This window comes from Asterias amurensis, chromosome 17, assembly GCF_032118995.1.
Source record: "Asterias amurensis chromosome 17, ASM3211899v1".
NCBI lineage: Eukaryota > Metazoa > Echinodermata > Asteroidea > Forcipulatida > Asteriidae > Asterias > Asterias amurensis.
The window spans coordinates 4,317,839-4,340,097 of NC_092664.1; the positions used below are offsets into that span (position 1 = coordinate 4,317,839).

The 22,259-nt window shown below is 37.9% G+C and overlaps 1 protein-coding gene across 1 annotated transcript in view; it reads left to right on the top strand.

Moving 5' to 3' along the window:
- LOC139949619 (uncharacterized) overlaps positions 1 to 22,259 on the top strand; it is an 81,040-nt gene that overhangs the window by 20,007 nt on the left and 38,774 nt on the right. Inside the window, exons 2-4 of the mRNA XM_071948058.1 lie at positions 6,762 to 6,872; positions 19,734 to 19,901; positions 21,926 to 22,036. Of these exons, the coding sequence (XP_071804159.1) occupies positions 6,833 to 6,872; positions 19,734 to 19,901; positions 21,926 to 22,036 (319 nt within the window). The 5' untranslated portion in view covers positions 6,762 to 6,832. The remainder of the gene's footprint in view (positions 1 to 6,761; positions 6,873 to 19,733; positions 19,902 to 21,925; positions 22,037 to 22,259) is intronic.

The following is a 22,259-nucleotide window of genomic DNA, read 5'->3' on the forward strand; positions in this document are numbered from 1 at the left end:
CTGGGTCTAGTGTCTTGTCTGTTACGCGGTGTACGCGGTGCGTCTGTTTTTCAGTATAATTTTAAAAGCAGTGGACACATTGGTAGTTACTCGAAATCATTTTTAGCATAAAATCTTACTTAATGTAGAGTAATGAAGAGCTGTTGATAGTATCAAATGTTGTGAGAAAGGGCTCCCTCTGAAGTAACGTAATTTTCGAGAAAGAAGTAATTTTCCACGAATTTGATTTTTAAACCTCACGTTAAGAATTTGAGGTTTCAAAATCAAGCATCTGAAAGCACACACATTCGTGTGGCAAGGGTGTTTTTTCTTTCACTATACCTCGCAACTGAGACGACCAGTTGAGCTCAAAGTTTCACAGGCTTGTTCTTTTATGCATATGTTGAGATATACACCCAGTGATAAGACTGGTCTTTGACAATTACCAATAGCGTTCAATGTCTTTAAGAGGTCTCTTTTTACCTGCTCATTCTTTTGTTTTTATAATCTGCCGTGTATCAACGGAACCACTCACTCTTTACGTAAAAATAATTATATTGAACATTTGTAGTGCGCCATGTCTGTCAATGATGACACTCTTGGCGCAAAAAACCACTAAGAACTCTGCTTATACACAATGACACGAGACACCCAAAAGTTTGAAGGCTATTGTTTCCGAAATAGACAATGAACGACTATGCAATACATATTAGCTTTTGGTACCTCCATAATATCATCGAGGAAGAAATATCAAATTTTGGCCGCAGTGTAAGTTGTGTTCAGTTCACCGAACCCCACTAACACGTAATTATGATTGGCTTCTAATATTAGAAATTGTCTAAACACTCTATACGTGTGTCCCGCTCCGGTAATTGTTGGTGGTTTTTTTTCTTCTTTAAACCCGAACTATTTAAAACTGACCAATCACTTCCTCTTATTGTGGCTTCTTTCTTGATATATAAAATACGATGTGGATACAATATTTAATCTAAAGTAGGATACAATATTTAAAATAACTAATGTACACACATGTATTAATGTACAGATAGGCACTACCCGTCATTCAATGCCCGAATATCTACATACAGTATAAAAACTTCTTTGTATTGTAGTGCATTAATTTAATCAAGATATTGCCAACTCAATTTCGGATTTCAATAGAATGTCAGAGTTGGCATTCTCTGTAAGGTTCTTTTGGGATCCGTTTCTACATAGAGAAAAAAATCGCGGAAAAAACTCCTTTGATGTTAAAAAAAAATGTCAAAGCGATTCGTAAAAGGAAGAATCTTAGGTCGGCATGGGAACGGCCTGGCCATTGTGATAAATACTCACTTCTATTGAAGGAGCTTCTTTATATATAAGGAAACTGTGTCAAAAGAATTCACTGGGATGGGAAGACTTTATGCTCAATATGTTTACACAGACCGCAATTCCAAATGTGGACACTACATTTTAGGGTGGAAATGCATAAAACTGTAGTTAATTTTGGTTGACTACTTATTTGAACATGTCTAAGGAAAGCAGGTTTTTGGTAAAGGGTGCTTAGCACAACATTGGTAACATTAAACAATATAATTGTGTAAACACTTGCACCTACTGGTTTATTATATAGTTGCTGAACACTTCTCTCGAATCAGTTTTTCTAAATACAAGTTTTGATAACGCGAGTCCAAAATCACGATGTCTGAAAAGAAAAGGTGACAAACGTTCACATATTGCTATTTCACTTATTTTGGGTTACATAAAGTGCTCTAAAACTCCAGTGTTTAACTTGCATGTGAAAGCACCTTAACGGTGTAATGTCACCAACGGAACTGCAAAAGCTAGGGTATACAGTAAAATTGACACCATCTTATCACATAGGCCTGCCAAAATAGAATCAAAATTTACACCTTAGGGTATTAAAAAAGCACACATTTCTGCCAATGCAATTACTTTTGTATATTATCTCTCTTGGTATCCATTATTTTGACAACACTCATGGTGTCAATTTTAACACCCCGGTTTTTGCAGTGTAATTGAACACTGCAATGGTTTCCTATTGGCCCACTGTTTAAATTGATTTGATGCTTCTGCCCTACATTATTCAAACTCAATATATAGTGTCAAAAGGGCATTCAAATTGGCTCCACTTATTACTAAGGGGGCGGTGGTAGATTCTGCCAGGATGTTTGTGTTAATGTTTACCACTACTAAAAACCTTCACAAATTTATCTGAAGGCGACCTTTAAAGAAGAAAAACGGGCTATCAGAAAAAAAGAACAGACCAACAAAGAGACTGGTTCGTAAATGGATTAGCGCTTATTTTGGCGAGAAGTTAGTATTCAAGCCCTACGAGGGTGAATAGAGATTTCTCCGCCACCGCATGTGCCGCAGGCAAAGCATGCAACAGTCTCGCTCAGTCCCATAGAGAAATAGATAGTAGCAATCAGGGGAAGAGATCGTTCTTTTTGTTGCTTTAAAGTTCCAGCCAGAATCCAATGACATCTTCAATTCATTAAAATACAAACGCGTGGTATAATGTTGTAGTCGTTGACAGCTTAACAAATCGTAGATATGGCTGGAGGGGTTAGAGTGTTGCTCTGATGGAACCATTGTGTGTTCGTTCCTGGTTTGATTTGTACCTAAGGTAAGCAACAAATACGCTGTAGAGTTTTACGTATATTTCATCCAACGAATATCTCAACGGCATTTATTTTGTTCCACATTTTTGACAACGGGATAAAACTTAAAGGCAACTTATACCTTCGTGTTTTTTTAACCGCTCGATTGTTTTAAATCTATATAAACAGGGGTCGATTTCACAAAGAGTTTTGGAGATACTAAAAACTTAAGGCTAGTCCTAAGTTAGGAAGAGTAACTCGTCCTAACTCGAGATAAGACTGGGGTCGATTTCACAAAGAGTTAGGACTCGTCTTATCTCGAGTTAGGAAGAGTAACTCGTCTTAACTTAGGATTAATCTTAAGGTCCGCACGCTACAGTGCAGGGTTGGGACTCGTCCTAAGTCCTAAGATTAGTCTTAAGTTAGGAAGAGTTTTGTGAAATCGACGGCAGGTCTTATTTCTTTGTGAAATCCACCCCAGTTGACGTAAAACTAACATGTGAAAATTTAATTTCAAACGGGCGTTATATTTTGAGTTATCGCTGACAGTCCGGAGCAATGTCCCGTGCAGGATGAAACATCCTTAATATAGGAAGACACAATCTGAGAAACATTAATGCAGTAACGCTTCTCATATTCAAGTTTTAGGGCATACAAACTTAAAGGCAGTGGACACTATTGGTAGTTGTCAAAGACTAGCCTTCACTGTTGGTGTATCTCAACATATGCATAAAATAACAAACCTGTGAAAATTTGAGCTCAATCGGTTATCAAACTTGCGAGATACTAAATGAAAGAAAAAACACCCTTGTCACACGAAGTTGTGTGCGTTTAGATGGTTGATTTCGAGACCTCAGGTTCTAAACTTGAGGTCTCGAAATCAAATTCGTGGAAAATTACTTATTTCTCGAAAACTATGGCACTTCAGACGGAGCCGTTTCTCACATTGTTTTATACCATCAACCTCTCGCCATTACGCTTCACCAAGAAAGGTTTTATGCTAATAATTATTTTGAGAAATTACAAATAGTGTCCACTGCCTTTAAAGGCCCTATCTTTTTACATTATAGGCCTATCCAAATTACTCGAAGTGAAATGTTTCTCGAAATAACTTTTCTCAGATTCAAATTTTGAGGGATAACAAAATGATAGGGAAGTTTCCGTAAACACATAATTTACGGAGGTGAAATGATTCTCAAAATACTTTATGCTATCGGAAGCTGCTGTAAGCTTCTAACCAAAAGTTTGTATTGCCATTAAGTTAAACAATGATTACAAAACGTATACCTGTCCTTTAAAGGCAGTGGATACTATTGGTAATTACTTAAAATAATTATTAGCATAAAACCTTATTTGTTAACGAGTAATGGGGAGAGGTTGGTAGTAAAAAGCCTTGTGAGAAAAACGGCTCCCTCTGAAGTGGAGTAGTTTTCGAGAAAGAAGTCATTTTCCACGAATTTGATTTCGGTACCTCAAGTTTAGAATTTGAGGTCCCGAAATCAAGCATCTGAAAGCACACAACTTCGTGTGACAAGGGTGTTTTTCTTCTTTCATAGTTATCTCGCAACTCCGACGACCAATCGAGCTCAAATTTCCACAGGTTTTTTATTTTATGCATATGTTGAGATACAGCAAGTGAGAAGACTGGTCTTCGACAATTACCAATAGTGTCCACTGGCTTTAAAGAGTAACTTGCGTAAGAGCAACTTTTAATTTGCCATTGCGCAATCATGCCATATAATTATAGTACACCGTACGCACAACTGCACCTTTATTTTTCTGCAGGCTTGATTCAGTTCACGTGTCTATTCCATGCACGTAGGTCAAATATGCACACCTTCCGAGCTGCGTACATGACAAGCCTAGCATGTCAACAGGTGAAGTCAATTGACAATCGGCTATTGGAAATAGACTACAGCTGATTACTATAAATCAATTACCACTGATCAATATAAGTCGATTACTGTACTGATTACTGGAAATCGATCACCGCTGATTAGTATAAATCGAATCGGCCAATGAAGTGATTCTTCAAAAAGTAACAACCATTGTTTTCGTTGAGATTGTTCATAATGTTCCCACTGGTATTTTGTGTATGTTTCCTCATAAGCATTATTCATCGTCTCGCTAACAGTTAAACTGACGAATCATTATAATTTCCTCTAGCTCTACAATAAATAAAACATCTGGCGATGAAAAATGTCGGCAATAAGCATACTTGAAATTTTGAACCACTGATTGTGGCATGGTTTTCATGTTATTTGGAAACACCCTGTTAAAAGGGTTCAAACTTTGGACTTCTGCGTTTCTAATAAGTTAAGTGTTGAAGAAAGTGGGTACTTATTATTTCAGTCCCTGCAAGGATACATTGCAAGCTTGTATTTATCCAACTAATGGTTTGTAACTGTCTTGTTTTTAATATCACCTACTCGTTAAAAGTACCACTGGTTACTTTTTAACAAGTCTGGCACCAGACGCTTCTCAATTGGAATGACTAATTGATATTATTGGCAGACTGTGGCCTTGTGGATGGCAATATGTCAATAATCAAGATTGCTTCGGAGTGATCTCCCGAACCATTTCTCCCTTTTTTCCCCTCTTTTTTTTAATGTGTGTTTCAAGGAATCATAGTTCGGACTATGCAATTTCTTTTAATGGTTCAAACCGGTTGTGTGACATACTGTTCAAGTGTTTGCTTAAACTAATTGCGTGTCGTGCGTCGTCGGAATATATCATTGCCTTCCCTACCCCACCCCTAGATTGGTAAACGAACAATACGAGTGAAGTGTTTAGCCGTTATGTAAACACAGCCGATTTTTCTTGAGAGACATTCGCGTGGGGCGGGCGGGGGGGGGGGGGGGAAGGAAGAAACAGCCGATGCAAAGTTAGCTGGCTAGCCCGTCAGCGCAGTAGTTCCCGGGATGTCTCGCCTAAACAAGTGGTGTCATCCCCCCCTCGAAGGTGATCGGTTAGCTTGGTCCATCAGAGATTGCTTTTTTTTGTATAATGGTTCATCTTCCCACGTGAACCGGCGCCGTTTGCCCCCCTGAGCACAACGTCGCCTCCGGGGTATACTATTGAACGGATGATACCCAACAAAAGTGTCACCACGGCGAGGTGGTTTTTGACCCGCAACCACTTAGCAACGCTCTCCCCTCAATCCTCCGTAAATCCTCGGCGAGTTTTCTGCAAACAGTTCGATTTAAAAGCGATTCTGCTCATGTATAAAAAGCACACAATCATAGGCGGAGAATTTGGTCCCAGTGGAATACTGTCTGTCTGCGGTGTATTACAAATGAGCAGCACTTGCGTTTACTTAGGAGCAAATCCATCTACACGTAATTTACACTGCACCACATGTCTTGCTACGAAATGTTTGGTAGAAAACATGAGCCCATTATTGACAGGTAAATGAATGGAATCACCTAATTGAAAGGTATCAGCTTGTTAGACAGAAACTGGTTTAATTTTACACTCTAAAGGCTAAACGATTGCGGTGATGAGTCACAACTCTTTGAAAGTTAAATTTTAAACGGAGTTACGTTATTACAGTGTGTTAGAATTAACTTTGACAAAGTTAATAACTTAACTTTTGTTCATATTGTTAAATCTAGCCATTATAGAGTTGTCACTGACCGCACTATTGAAATACAGTTTGAATTCAAAGGCAAGTTTTTCAATTGCCAAAGACCAGTATCCTCACTTGGAGTATCACAACGTGCTAACAACAACACACCTGTGAATATTTGGGCTTTGCCAGACCGTTTTTCCTTCCATCCTCAGTTTGGTCACACTGATTTTTTTTTATTGAAGAGAAACAAGAGTGGCGGCACGAAAAGGCTACGCAAAAGGTTGACCGTAAAACACAATTTGCTGTAACTCGTTTGTTTATTAAACGAGAAATCCCCTCGATAGTCCTTGCCGATTTCCAATACCTTCCGCCCAGGTAGTACTTAAAATAGCAGGACAGCTCCTTTCAGAACTTAGTTGTCTCCCAAATTCTGAAACCTACCTCACCGGCAGTAAAATAATAGCAAGACAAAGTTCTAGAGGAACATATCTACATACAGCAAAAACACAAATAATTTATACAAATTGGTCACCGCAAACCGAATATTATACATTGTTATTTTTTATCGTAATGTTTTTGTTCCTATATTTGTGTAACCCCACATGCAGGTTCATTTGGTTGTTGAGTCATTCATCAATTTGAGACACACCGGAGTTGTACCAATGCTAAGAGTGTCACCATGAGACCTACACCTCTGCTGATCACCTTGACTCTACTCTGTAAGTACCATTTGCAAAAAAAATCAACACCTATTGTAGCATAGTTTTTATAATAATAATATCGTTTTTGTCTCGAACCAAAAGGTCAGCCACTTTGAAAGTGACTTTTTGTCGCTATTGGCTTTCTCTGCCAGGGATCTTGTCTTTTTGTGTTCCACCCCCACTGGAGGTGTTTCCTACACAATCCTTATATCTGCCCGCGGCCAGGCCAGGTTTCTCAGTAATTTGCTAGTGTTTTTGCATATTTTTTGGTGTTCTCTTTTTATAACCATTGTAATATTGATTTTTCTTGTAAATCTTTGATGTGCAATTTGTTAATGCGTGTTTGTGTTTTTTCATGGTTGCTGGCAAATAAAATGAAATGAAATGAAATGAAATGAAGTCTTATATAGCGCACGTATCTACCAAACAAGGTACTCAAGGCGCTGAGTATACACAATCTTTCAGAATGATAGGTTATTGCAGTGATGAATTCTGAGACCCAATTATGTAGCACCTTATAAGGGTTTACAGGGTGCTACGGCGCATACAGCAGTCACAGCCAGGAACACTGGGGCAAAACCCCTGTCTCCACACTTTCCCATGGAACCTGACCCAGCCTGATCCATTTCTGGATCAGTTGACCCGGAATCTGCATCAAAATAAAGAAAAAGTCAACATGACACGGAGTCCGAGTCAAACTCTTATTATTTTAACCATGCGTTCCGGGTAAATCTGAACCGGATTTTCCGTTTTCTTCCATTGGGCTGTGTACAAATAGTGCCGGCAGGAGTTCCAGGTTTTGTGGCTCTTTTGTAAACAGTCATGTGATAGAGATCCTTGAGATCCTGTAGGATCCAGACTAAAAGCTGTACTTTTTAATATCGAACTGTTGGTCTTAAAGGGACTGCACATGTTTGTTCAAAGACCAGTGTTCCCACTTGGTGTATCCCATCATAACCATAAAAAAACAAGCCTGTGAAAATTTGGGCTCAATTGGTCATCGAAGTTGCGAGAAAATGATGAAAGAAAAAAACACCCTTGTTGGACGAATTTGTGTGCTTTCAGATAGGAATAAGATACTTTTAGCTAGAAGTCTTTTAATAGTGAGAAATTACCACTTTCTCAAAAACTACCTTACTGCGGCGAGAGTCGTTTCCCACAATGTTTTATATTATCAACAGCTCTCAAATGCTCGTTACCAAGTCAGTTTTCAAGTTAATATATGTTTTGAGTAATTACCCAACGTGTACCTTCCCTTTAAAAATTGTTTGTATTTTTTTGTTATTATAAAGGTATAGGCATATGGTTAAATTGTTGATTCGAAATTGCATACTATAATGCCATTTCACCTATGCTCTAGATAATATTTTTTTTTATAGACTTCTACAGTTTTGTGTCGTCATAATCTTTGCACTTTACACACCCATACCAGTTATAACCACGAACTGTAATTAGTTTGCATCAATTATGCCTTAATTGCCATTGCGTGATCATTAACAATTAAAACCAATTTGCGTTTTACAATTACCATGCACTGGGCTTTTACATCCAAGTATATCAAATTGAATTCATCCTCGTTTCCAGAGCACCGTCCGATCAAGATGCTCACCGCTCGCTCCCCTGCGGGTCTTTCCGCATCATTCCGATGTAACGGTCTTTAAAGCGTTGTCATCTTATAGAATGGCCGCCATAAAATATCAAATTGCAAAAAAATAACTCGGCCACGCTGGTTATAAAAAACGCACATCATAAACATGGGTAACTTTACTTACAGTTGTAAATACCTTACATAGTAGACTGTGCAGTATAATACAGCTGGCGTCGTAAACAAGCGATTTGAACAATTTATTCAAGTACACTTAAATATCACTCACTAAATAAACCAAACATAAGAAACGTTGAAGACGCGAAATAATATATATTTAACAATAAAAAAACACTGACTGTTTAGCAAAAATGTAGAATAATAAGCCTTAATACAAAATAATAGGCCTAACGAATAAAAACAAAGAGAAACATTTATGAAAATTATAAAAGTAACAAGGTTTGTTGCTTATTGATGTGTTATTGGGTTTTTTAAATTTATGCACATCTTGGCAACTTAAGCAAATAAATAATTTTGCGAGAAAATAGTTCAGACACTTTCAATAGTTTCAATAAATTAACTCATTTTCAAGAAGTAGAACTCAACAACAAAATAACTAGATGCGAAATAATATGATTATTTTAAAGATACAACATCTTAATTCAGGTGTCACCGGATGGAAACTCCTGACACATTGCCCCATTTCTATGTTCTATTAAATTGTTTTCCCACATCTAAATTGAACCATCCATAACAGCTGCGCATACTGTTTGCAAATCTTAACCATAAAACGACTTGTGACCAACTTCATAGAGTTACTTAAAGGCAGTGTATACTTATGGCAGTTGTCAAAGACCAGTATGTTCACTTCGTGGATGCAACGTATGCATAAAATGACAAATCCGTGAAAATTTTGGACTCAATCGGTCATCAAAGTTGGACTATAATGACAGAAAATACATGACAGAAAATACATTTGTTTTACAAATTATTGCCTATAAATAAAAGGTTTCAGGCCTTCAGAAGTCTGTTATTTATTTGAGTGAGAATTTACCTATTTCTCAAAAACTATGTGACTTCAGAGGGAGCCGTTTCTCACAATGTTTTATACTATCAACACCTCTCCATTGTTCGTTACCAAATAAGTTAGGATGCTTACGATTATGTTCAGTTATAACCAACAGTGTCGGGGTCGATTTTACAAAGACCGTTGGACTAGTCCTAGGAATAGGACTATCCCAGGAGATATTAACAACTTAAGGGCAACTCGAGACAAGACTAGTCTTAACTGTGTGTGAAATCCACCCCTGTGCCTTTAAGTCGAGAAACTTTCCAATTTCCCAATACATATTTGGCTAGTTATATTTACAGTGAGAACCCTCTGCACGCAACACTGCCTGCCTTGGTCAACGCGCGTCGTAAGGATGCCCCCGTCACAAATCCGATTTGAAATGCAACCGGTTCGTTTAACGGGTGTTACAAATTACGGGTGTCAGATGTGTTCACAGTTAATAAATCTGCAATCCCAAACGAGCAAATTCCCCGCAGGGCATCAACGTCGCAGGGGGAGTATAGACAAAAAAAAGTTGAAGCATCGTGTAAAATAACATGCATATTAAATATGCCTGAGTTAATTTTCATAGGTCTATATGGCGTTGAAGGCAATACCTTTGGTTTTTGGAACCGTTCGATTGTATTAATCCTAAAGAAAACTAACGTGTGTTAATTTTATTTAAAAACCCAGCCGTCGATTTCACAAAACTCTTCCTAACTTGAGACTAATAGTATGACTTAGAACTAGTCTCAACCCTGCACTGTAGCATGCAGACCTTAAGGTTAATCCTAAGTTAGGACGAGTTATACTCGTCCTAACTCGAGATAAGACGAGTCCTAACTCTTTGTGAAATCGACCCCTGGACATCTTTTGTAATTGTTAAAGACCAGTCTTCACACTTGGTGTATCTCAACATTTACATAAAATAACAAACATGTGAAAATTTGAGCTCTGCGGTCGTCGAAGTTGCGAGATAATAATGAAAGAAAAAACACCCTTGTCACACTAGTTGTGTGCTTTTGGATGCATGATTATTTTAAATATGAGGTCTCGAAGTCAAAATCGTGGAAAGTTACTTCTTTCTCGAAAATTACGTTATTTCAGAGGGAGCCGTTTCTCACAATGTTTTATACTACCAACCTCTCCCCTCTACTGGTTACCAAGTAAGGTTTTATGCCAAAAATTATGTTGAGTAATTACCAATAGTGTCCACTGCCTTTAAAAGGATGGTCGCGTTTATGAGATATCGCCGAATACTGGAGCGAATACTTCCACACAGGAAGAGTAATCCCTAATTAGGAAAACACAGTCCGAGAATCGTTATACAGAACGCTTCTCATGTTTAAATTTCGGGCCATCAAAAGTTATATATATTTTGTTTATAACCACATTACTTGAATGTGAAATGTTTCCAAAATGCTTCGTGATTCCGAAAGCTAAGATATAACAAATCATACACCTTCCATAAATATTTTATGAATATGTCGTCAATTTCTGCTTGGACATACGACTAAAGAAACTTTGAGGACACGCTTTTTTCCCCTCTTTGCAATGTTGCCAAATTATTCCAAAGAGATGACAAAAACTGGGAACATTGTTTTTTTCTGGTTTTAAATGGGTAGCAACTGGGATCTGGTTTTATTGAACAATCTGAGGCCACGCTCAAAAAGATTGATTTCCTCAAGTGTGATTATGTTTTCTTGGCGATTAGAACTTGAACTAACATACTGTAATGCTGTTAACCCCGCTTTACAATAGAGCGAAATCAATTCGGTAGGCAGACATTATAGACAGGTGAGAGTGATGGACACGTTTAATATATGCCTCACATTAATCATTCTATTTTTGTGATCCAGCTGTCTCTGGCAGAAACGTTAGGGTTATTTACAACAATAATACGGGTCGATTCCACATAGGAGATATAAGAAACGTCCGTCAGCGACGCCACGAAGTAGCACTCACTGCTATACCAGCAAAAAACAACAATCAAAGAAAACGGCCTCTGAAGTTGAACACTTTTTAGAAACCCGCCTCCCTTCAAAACTTCAAAGTATTTCCATTTAAATGTTTCAATGTAGATACTTGATGACTTGAACTTATCAATTAATCTTATTTTGACTCATTTGCATAATTAATTATGAAACTAGACACAAGAGAAGATGCGTGCTACTTCGTGAAACCCAAAAAGTGCAAAATATGTCTTTGCGTTTTCACGAAGTGGCACTCGCCTATGCTACAACACAGCATTTTGTATTGACTTTTTAAACTAGGTCAGCGCGCGCGCGCTCACACAACTTGCGTGCTACTTCGTGAAAACGTTTTTACCACACTTTGACTCGAGTGCGTGCCATGCATACAACGGTAAACGGTGTGATTTTACTTCGTGAAAACAAAAAATGCCACGTTTGTGCCAAAATTGAAAACACTAATTAGCTTAATTAAAAAAGTAAAGCTGTCTGAGCTTCGAAACATTATGGAATTGTAGGTCTTCGTGCATTATCAACAGAAATGTAAAAAAAATAAAAATGTGTAAAAAAAATCCTTAAGCACGTAGAGTGCTACTTTGTGGCGTCGCTGACGGTATATGGCTAGTCCTAAGTTAGGACGAGTAACTCTTTCCAACTCGAGAATAAGATGAGTCTTAACTCTTTGTTAAATCCGCCCCAGGGCAGTTAGAATAACCCGGAATTGGAATTCACAATCTCATAAATGTTTCTATCAGATGATCAGATTCAATTGTTTTGGGCATAAACAACTGATATCTTTTTACATAACACATTACGTCGAGGTGAAATGTTTTTCAAAATGCTCTATTATCGAAATAAAAAAATAATAATAATAGCATGCATTTATAGCGCTTAATACCAGGTTTCTAAGCGCTGAACAAGAAGTGTATGATAACCAAAAAATATCAATATAAACCACAAGGGAAACTGACTGGGTAAATTTGTAAATTATTGTTGGGGTTGAACAAAGAATTGACTAGAGTGGGATTCGAACCAACGACCTCCGGCACGTTAATCCGGAGGTCGTTGGTTCGAATCCCACTCTAGTCAATTCTTTGTTCATCCCCAAAAATCATAACCCAAAAATGACAGTTGAAAATGGGATGAATAATATAGCACAAATTTAACAGCTTAGATAGATTTAAATAAGTGTGTTTTGAGAGCGTTTTTAAATGAGTCCAGTGTAGTGGAGGCACGGATGTGATAGGCTTCTTGAACCAAAAGATATTTTTGCCATTAATTTTATTAGTGATTACTTACAGCACCTTTCCTTTCCAGCAAGTTTTGAAGGCCGTTTTGGGGGAGTGATAACCAAACCTATATTTTCCCTTGAAATCACTTTGAAAAGTTGTGTCCGTCTGTAGAGCCACGATCTCATCGAACTGTCTACAGACGGCTTTCACCTGTGACAAAATATGTCCAAGTTGTTTATTTAGAGTGTAGAGAGTGCTTTCTTATCGCCAGTCTCTGGGCAGAAGCCCGGAGATGTTTTCGAGCGCTGAGTGCCATCTTCTGGTGCCGTACGTGGGTGCATTTTTACCCCCGCGTACGGCACAAAGCATCTGCCCCAAGACCCCGTAAGCAGTCAAACACACAAAGAACCTGTCCCGACGTCCTCAAGGTCAAACAAACTGGAAGAATTAATCATTTATCACCGGTAGATTACGTATAATTTTATAAAGGAGGAATCATCTAAGCCGAAAGTGGCATTGCAATAAGTTCAATTCAAATTTCTCCTTCAATTTAACAATTTCACATTTCCATTATACTTCATGGCACCCGTTCATGGAAATGTCTGAACAATAATTATACGAAGAACAGCAGACATACTGTTCGAAACGTCCAGACCACACCGGCTCGTTTCAGAGCCAACACTTTTCCAAAAACGAAATTTTACGCCAGTTTATATTTTGTAATTTTCACCCACCATCACATGAGGACCCCATCTTTTATAAAATTGCACCAAATCAAAATTCCCTTGCTCCTTTTAACCGCAAGACAGTAAGGAAAATGCTACTTGTTCGGACTAAACAAAAGAAGAAAACTGACCATTAATCAACACCAATACACTCAATCAGCCTACAATCCTTGTTTTCTTCGAAAAAAACATCTCAAGTGACGCAAAGTGATTAACGTTTTGTCATACTTTGCCCGGGGCACCCGAGCTATAAAGTTTCGTGATTCTGAAGTCCAGTTTCAATGTTGACATTTTGAATCTCCCCAAGGTATTCCTTGGTTGCCTTGTCCTGCTTCGTTATGCGCCATAAAGGAAAGGCACGACAGTGTTCATAACGAACTGTGACATTCATATAATCTCAAAGTTAAAGACACTGGACACTATTGGTAATTGTCAAAGACCAGGCATAAAGTAACAAACCTGTGGAAATTTGAACTCGATTGGTCGTCGGAGTTGCGAGAAAACTATGAAAGAAAAAACACACCCTTGTCACACGAAGTTGTGTGCTTTCAGATGCTTGATTTCGAGACCTCAAATTCTAAACTTAAGGTCTCGAAATCAAATTTGTGGAAAATTACTTATTTTCTTGAAAAAACTACATCACTTCAGAGGGAGCCGTTTCTCACAAAGTTTTATACTACCAACCTCTCCCCATTTACTCGTTACCAAGTGAGGTTTAAGCTGATGATTATTTTGAGTAATTACCAATAGTGTCCACTGCCTTTAAAGGCATGGAGACTATTGGTGATTACTCAAAATAAGTGTCAGCATAAAAACTTACTTGGTAAGGGGTAATTGAGAGCTGTTGATAGTATAACACATTGTGAGAAACGGCTCCCTCTGAAATAACGTATAGTTTTCAAAAAAGAAGTAATTTTCCACTGTTTTTTAATTTGATTTCTAGACCTCAGAATTAGGTGTCGAAATCAAGCACCTGAAAACTCACAACTTCGTTTGGCAAGGGTGTTTTTTCTTCTGTTATTATCTCGCAACTTCGACGACCAACTGAGTTCAAATATTCACAGGTTTGTTATTTTGTGCATAAAATATTGAGCAAGTGAAAATACTGGTCTTTGACAGTTATTACAAATGGTGTCCAGTGTCTTTAAAAGGGCTTCCGGTCTTGAGTATTTTTTTTTTTTGCGTGAGAAATTATCTATTTCCCAAAAACTAACTGCAATGTCTTTAAGTAACAGTCAAAGACCTCCCCCCTTTTGGAAAGAAAAAAAATAACTGGGAAATAAAATCCTGCTAATTGGCCGTAAGGAATGTAATTAGAGAATCCCCGGAGAGGGGACGACCTTACTACAGCAGAAAACACAAATATGAGTTTTTGTGTCCATGGGTTTGTAGACATTATTGAGAGCAGGGAAATTGGACCCGTGTGTATTGGCAGGGTTGCACCCCCGGGACTGACTTGAAGATAACCCTGGAATTCGCTGATGCAGTAAAAACAATAGTTTGGTACAAGTTTCTTCTGGGGTGTGAAACTGGGTAATAATGGCAAAACAAATTAACAAAGTTGCGAGAATACCAAACTCCTTTGTAGGGAAGAGTAGAGGACTTCTCTTTGTTGAAATTTGTTGTTTTCATAATAATACAAATAGTAGGGTCTATATAAAAAAAAAATTATGACAGGCAAAGTAGTTTGCTGTTTTGATGTTGGGCCTTCGACATTCACGTAAGTTTGTGTGAAGCAATGTCTTCTTTGCTGTTTCGATATTTGATATTAAGACGTAAATCGTTTAATAGAAAACTGTTTATTTCGACCGTAAATAAAACTTTAAGATCAAGGAGACGATTTATATATTGACATTGTTCTAATATTATTTTTATTTTGTTGGTTGATTTTTATTAGATAATAACATTTTTTTAAACAAATATTCAATTTAGTTACATCTGACTTATCAATGTGCAACAAAATTAAAGATTATTTAAATTGTAATTTCCCTCATCTTCCGTCCTTGCATGTTAATTTAAAGGCAAACTATTCGTTTTCATATCAGTCATTGTGTTTTTTATCGGGCGATCGGCAATATTATTTGTGCTGTTCTTTTTTTGGCACTGTATCAACGTTTCTGAAAAGTACATTCTTTTGAAATAATCTGTCCCCGCCAAACTGCTCATTTTTTAAAACCTTCACAAGCGCAGATTTCTATATATTTTTCATGTTATTTTAAATCTCCTGACAATAAAAAAAAGGAAAAAGGAACCGTCCTATATGAAGAATAACAGTTTTAAACAAAAACTGTCTTCAAACATTATGTGTCTTCCGCAACGAAGGCAAACAATATTTGATAAATCGGAATGTTCATTTCACCATAAACGCATACAGCTTTCTATAAAGCAAATTAAAGACATTGGATACCTTTGGTAATTGTCAAAGACAGTCTTCTCACTTGGCGTATCTCAACATATGCACAATAACAAACCTGTGAAAATTTGAACTCAATTGGTCGTCGAAGTTGCGAGATAAAACACCCTTGTCACACGAAGTTGTGTGCTTTCAGATAAATTGCTTGATTTCTGGACCTCAAAATCTAATTCTGAGGTCTCAAAATCAAATTTGTCGAGTTACTTCTTTCTCGAAAACTACTTCACTACAGAGGGAGTAGTTTCTCACAATGTGTTCAACAGCTTTCCATTGCTTGTTACCAAGTAAGATTTTATGCTAACAATTATTTTGAGTAAATTACCAATAGTGTCGAGTGCCTTTAAACGCGTCAAGCATCTAATACACTGCCAATTTGAATAACGAAACTCCCACAAGTTGCTGTCGCACTTCTGACCTATCCAATCTGACTTCCCCCACCCTCTTCACAACACACAAAAGGTTAATCTAATTCGAATCCATGCCTGGGATATACAGTTGTTATTTCAGTCGAAACATTTTCTCCTTCTATATACCCTCTCGTGCATGCTCCGTTGGTTTGGGGCATTCTATCTCAGTCTCACCACAAAAACCATCTCCGGTTCGTGTGCTTTCTACAGTTTATTTTCCATGAAGTCTGCCTCCTAGCAGAGATAGGGGTTTACCCGCGGCAGAGATAAAGAAGGGGTCTTTTTTCTTCTTCCACTAAGAAAAACATTCTTCAGCCGTTCATCTCTCTAGACAATCGGGCTGATTTTTTAAGCGTGTTTGCCGAACAAAAAGCAGATGATATGATCAGTGCTCCCCTGGGCCCCGTAGTCGGGGTTTTCCTTTTTTTATATATATTTTTTTTATTATTCGTGAGTGATGAGATGGCTCAAATATCAAAACAGTAAGTAGACGGGATGAGGGTTTTGGGTGGCCAGAGGGTGCTGGATTATTTGTTTTCAGACACAGATGCTTGGTAAATAGCCTTGAAATATATGACACTGTATTGATTGGTAGTAGAGATCATAATGGTGTTACACATGACTGTGTTGTTTAGGCTGTGCCAAGTTAGAGACATTCTCACTGACAGGTTGAAAGTATAGGAATATATGGATGGATGTTGGCCTAAATTCCCTGAAGTGGTTGCTAATCTGGGAAATCTTGTTTTGGTACTTTAATATTGTTGGTGTGGAAATGCCATCATCGCGTTCTGATGTGCAAAGTCATGTGTGATAAGTTAAAAGATACCAGTAAGTTATCACTATACACGAAACATGCTTCTTGTAAACTCTCTCTTGCTATGATAATTAATAAAATACTAATAACGAAATTTAGGCATTACATTTGGAAAATTCTGGCACAGCAAGAACAAAATAAAATGGACAGAGAAAGCAAAACCACTTGGTATAGAGTTGGTACTTTTCTCAGATCGGTGTATTCTGATTAAGGGAATCAATGTGTGGTGAAGAGGTTTTCAACTAGTGGTTTAATCCCAACGAGGCCTGGTTCTTGATAAATTTACCGAGACAAGTTGAGCTAAATTTTCAAGAACCAGGCCTCGGCGGGTTTAAACCACTAGTTGAAAACCGATTCAACACACTTTGGCTCCCATTCATAGTACCTTTCGGTCCAAAACATCAACACTTTTTGGTCAAAAAGTAAAATAAATGCAAAAATTATAATTGTTCAATGATTTCTTTCAACACAACACCCCTCCCGCTATGAAATGGTAAAGCCCTCTGCCGCCCTCGAGTAAACAGCTCCTTATAAGGGAATGCTAGCTGTGCGCGTCGCGCGTATAGCGTGATGTGTCGTAACTGTTTCAGCAGTTGCTCTCGACCAATAGAAATGAAGAAACTGTCTTATAAGAACAGGTGCAAGCTCGCGTGTCACGCCCGTGTTTCAACACTTTTTGCTGGTCATAAACAAAGGTTCAACACACCCACGTGATGCGCTCTCCACCAATAGGAATAGCGAAATTGTCTGAGGTATTTATGGATACTGATTAGTTTTCCTGCGTGGAAATAAGCCACTCCAGATTTTTTTGTGATATCTAAAAAAAAAACTACCACCTTTTGAAAATGAAATTTTCACAGGTTGATGCATTGTATTATCTACATCTAGTATTAAAGGAACACAGTGCATTGGATCGGTCGAGTTGGTCTTTGAAAATCGTTCTGTAACCGTTTGTTGTAAAATGTATGTGGTTAGAAAGATATTGTAAAAGTAGAATACAATGATCTACACAAATATGCCTCGAAATTGCGTGGTTTTCTTTTTACCCTGTCGACTAACACGGTCGGCCATTTATAGGAGTCAAAATTTTGACTTCCATAAATGGCCGACCGTGATAGTTCGCGACTTAAAAGGAAAACCGTGCAGTTTCGAGTGATACTTGTGTGGATCATTATATTCTACTTTTAAAACATCTTTCTAACCATATGCATTTCATAACAAACAGTTTCAAACGTTTTTAATAGACCAACTCGTCTGATCCAAGCATCGTGTTCCTTTAATGATCGAGCGGTTCCAAAAACCAAAGGTTTACTTTGCATTTAAACAATGATATTGGTCTAAGCACTGATTTGGTGTAGGCTAGGCCCTATACTACCAGTGCATGGCTTTAAATAATGAAGTGCGCTGTTATAGTTGGAAAGTGTTACACCTAAATCACATCCATCAAAAATCGAAACTTATAACCAATATCTAAACAGCCCACTGATAACAACGCTCTAATTCCCAGTTATTACAGGGCCCTTGGCAATCATCGAAGGAAATAATAGCACAGCCTAGCTCAATTAAGACCAATGCATCAAGTTTGCAGCAAACGTTCAAGTGTTACTAATCTGCCCAAGAAGAAATCACAACTATATCAAATGTTCCACTAAGCCTTCCACCGAACTGCACATCGCCACCGCGCGCCCTTTGCACTAAATCCCAACGGCTGTTTTCAAAGACGCTTCATCGGCACGTGGAGAGGTGTAATTACAGATAATTTCTGACAGTCTAATAAGCAGCTAGCTATAACACCGCTTGGGGTTACTGTTAACCAACTGCTATCAAATAACTGCTCCCCCCTAAAACCCTTGCAGCGTGAAAATGGGGTCTTAACAGGATCAGTGTATGCTGGTGATTCGATTGGGTGTTAAAGGTGGAGGGTGGTTGCGCTGTGTGTGCCAGAAACAGCTAATTTGTGACACTTTTTTGTTGTGCTAGCTCAACAAGAATCACAGCTTGCAAGCTGCGCTCTTGAACTTATTGTGTCAAACTTATATTAAGTCTGCGCTGATTTTGAAAGTATAACAACTTTTACTTGAAACTACTTAGTACATTGTTAAAACTAGGTGTTCGGTTTAGTTTATAACAAGTTTTGCTGTGAATTATTTTTTTTATAAGTTTTTATGCTAAAACTAATGTAGATGGAGGTTTTGTGCATATTTACAATTTGTAATGTTTTTAAAAACTAGTGAAAAAAGTGTGTTTGTTTTTTGGGACAGTTTAAAAATGTTTACTATAAATTGGTTGGTATTTTAATTATACATAATTTTAAAACTATTGAAGAAAAAGGTGTTCGTTTTTGGAAAACAAATGTTTATGTTAATTGCTTATATTTAAGTTTAATACCATGTTAAAACTCATGCACTCATGCAACAAATTATTTTTTTCTTTTAATACTTTGAATTTGCTTCATTGGTTCCCATTTGTTATGGTTTTTTTTAGTTTTAATTTTATGAGGTTGGTGTGTATTGTTTCTATTAATACCCACAAGTGTGAAAATCCTGTTTGACAAAGTTCACTGGTGAAGTATCCAGAGTGCGAACAGCGCAACAACTATATCCCATTTTGTTTATTGTGCTGCTTTAATACAAACGCCAAACTAAATCTCGCTGTTAAATTTGTTATTTTTTGACCAAACAGGCTGTGCTGTGCAAACAGATGGGAGGCTACGCTATAAAGACGAGACAACTTCTTGCGAAAACGAAGACGATTTTGAATGTGAGCAAGGCATATGCATCGATCAAAGTCTCACGTGCAACTTGGCCTACGACTGCGAGTCTTTGGCAGATGAGACAGTGCAACTTTGTGGTGAGAAATTGTAGTGAAACCTTTTAGAAAAAGCATCCTATGTTTCGCTTAAAAGGGAAGGTACACGTTTGGTAGTTACTCAAAACAAATATTATCTTAACAACTGACTTGGTAACGAGCATTGGAGAGCTGTTGAAAGTATAAAACTTTGTGGGAAACAAAATTACTCCCTCGGAAGTAACGTAGTTTTTGAGTAAGAGGTAATTTCTCAATAAAATAATAAAAGACTTCTAGCTAGAAGTCTTTTATTCCTATCTGAAAGCAAACAAATTCATCCAACAAGGGTGTTTTTTTCTTAAATTTCATAAATTGCTCGCAACTTCGATGACCGATTGAGCCCAAATTTCCACAGGCTTGTTATTTTATGGTTATGATGGGATACACCAAGTGAGAAGACTGGTCTTTGACAGTTCCCAAACGTGTGTCTTCTCTTCAGTCTTTGCTGTGCTTGTTGAAGCCCTTTCTTTTAGAGATAATATAAGTTATAATGGAAAGGGGTGCACTGTTGGTTTAGGTTTATGTCTATACATACAAATTTACCCAATGGACCTTTCCATTGTTGATGAAACAAACTGCGCTGGTTGACATAGAGACAGCCCAATGTAAGCAAAACGTTCAGTGTTAACAGATGTTCTAACCAAATTCAATGTTTATTGCAAACCTTCAATGAAGTAAAATATCTCTCATGATTGGTTGCTTTGTATCCAACAAATTCAACCTTTTGTACGGATATTCGTGTGACATTGTTACAAACTGTGGCCATCTGTTTTAGTTTTGCATTGATGGCTTTCCATAGTTTTCCACATTGGTTGGCAAAATTTTGGGCTGTCACGTTTCAAAGGTCTATAGTGTCAGAGAATTGTGTCCACCATATCCCTCATATCTATTCTATGAGTTTGACTTGTATAAGTATTTATAATCAACAAAGTGGTGTATATAAATGTACTTAATGTATCGTATCTTCAACTATGTTGGTAGAACAATGTGATAAACCTTTGAGAGATACATAGTAACGTATGATAGTTTTAAGGTTATCTCTATATTAGAAACTGTGTAATAAGCTCCGAGAATAGCGCCCTCTTTTGAGTCAACTTCCTCCAGCCCATATTATACAAATATTGAGTGGCTCAGAGTGGAATGGGAGGAATATTAGGTAAAATTTGGACTGTTCCATTGCACGAGGTGAAGCCGAGTGAAATGGAACAGTCCAAATTTTATCATGGGATAATATTTCTCCCAATCGACGAATTAAAGCCACTCAATATTTGTTGTATATAACTGACATATAGATCCTTGTCATTTGATGTATTTTAAAAGTGTAACATCATGAAAAATAAAAAATCACACAAATTACTGACAACTAAAAATAATATAGCGCCGCGTAACAGCAACAATGCACATATCGGACCACAACCTTTTGCTCTTATGTTTTAGCAGCGGCGCGGCGGCGCTGTACTGCTAAAAAACATTGGGAAAAAGGATGATCCTAACTGTTGAATGGGAAATGCTATTCCACATGGGCGAATAGGTCTTTTTGATCGCTGGTGCGGATGGGAGTAATATTCATTTGGGGGACATCATTTTTGGGGCAGATTGGCGACAGATTCCCCTAGGACACTTAATTCGGAGGTTACAGGTTCTCACCCGCTCTAGTCAGTTGTTCTTTGTTCAACCCTAAATTTAGCCTGTCAGTATTCATTTTGGTTTATGACCTTAGACTCGTGTTCACGTTGATGATATTGTGAGGTTGCACTCAGCACTCGGCTGATCAAAATGGCACCCGAGAAGACCCTTTAGTTGAACCTGAAAGAGTTCATTTTCCTTGGGTTGTGCCAGCCACACTGCCATTGTGCAAAAAGCGCCAACCGCTACCCCCTAGTAGGCAGTGAATTCGGATGTTCCTTTGTCCACGATTTGGCAGAAAAAGGGGTACTCCTGCCTCTCAAATTTCATTTTGCTGCTTAGAAACGATGCTTATTGTACTGTAGCTATTTTTATGACTTGTGTTTGTGAATGATTTTCAGGATGTCCAAACCCAGGAGAGTTCCAATGTCAGAATTCGTGCATCCCGTTGGAGAAACGCTGCAATGGAGACTGTGACTGCGACGGGGAATGCTCTGATGAAGTCCTATGTGGTATGTGTCCATTTCTTAAAGGGCAGGCTGTTTCGTCATGATCAAAGAAGGACCCAATTTCATAGCTTGCTAATACCCGCCGAATCTGCGCTTACAATCACCATTCTGCAAGAGTAAAACTTCTGCGCTAGCTGTGTAAACGAAGAATGTCTATATTACTTGGAGTGCGCACGAAAACGAGCACAAATTCCCTGCTTGACCTGTGAAATTCACTGCATAAGGG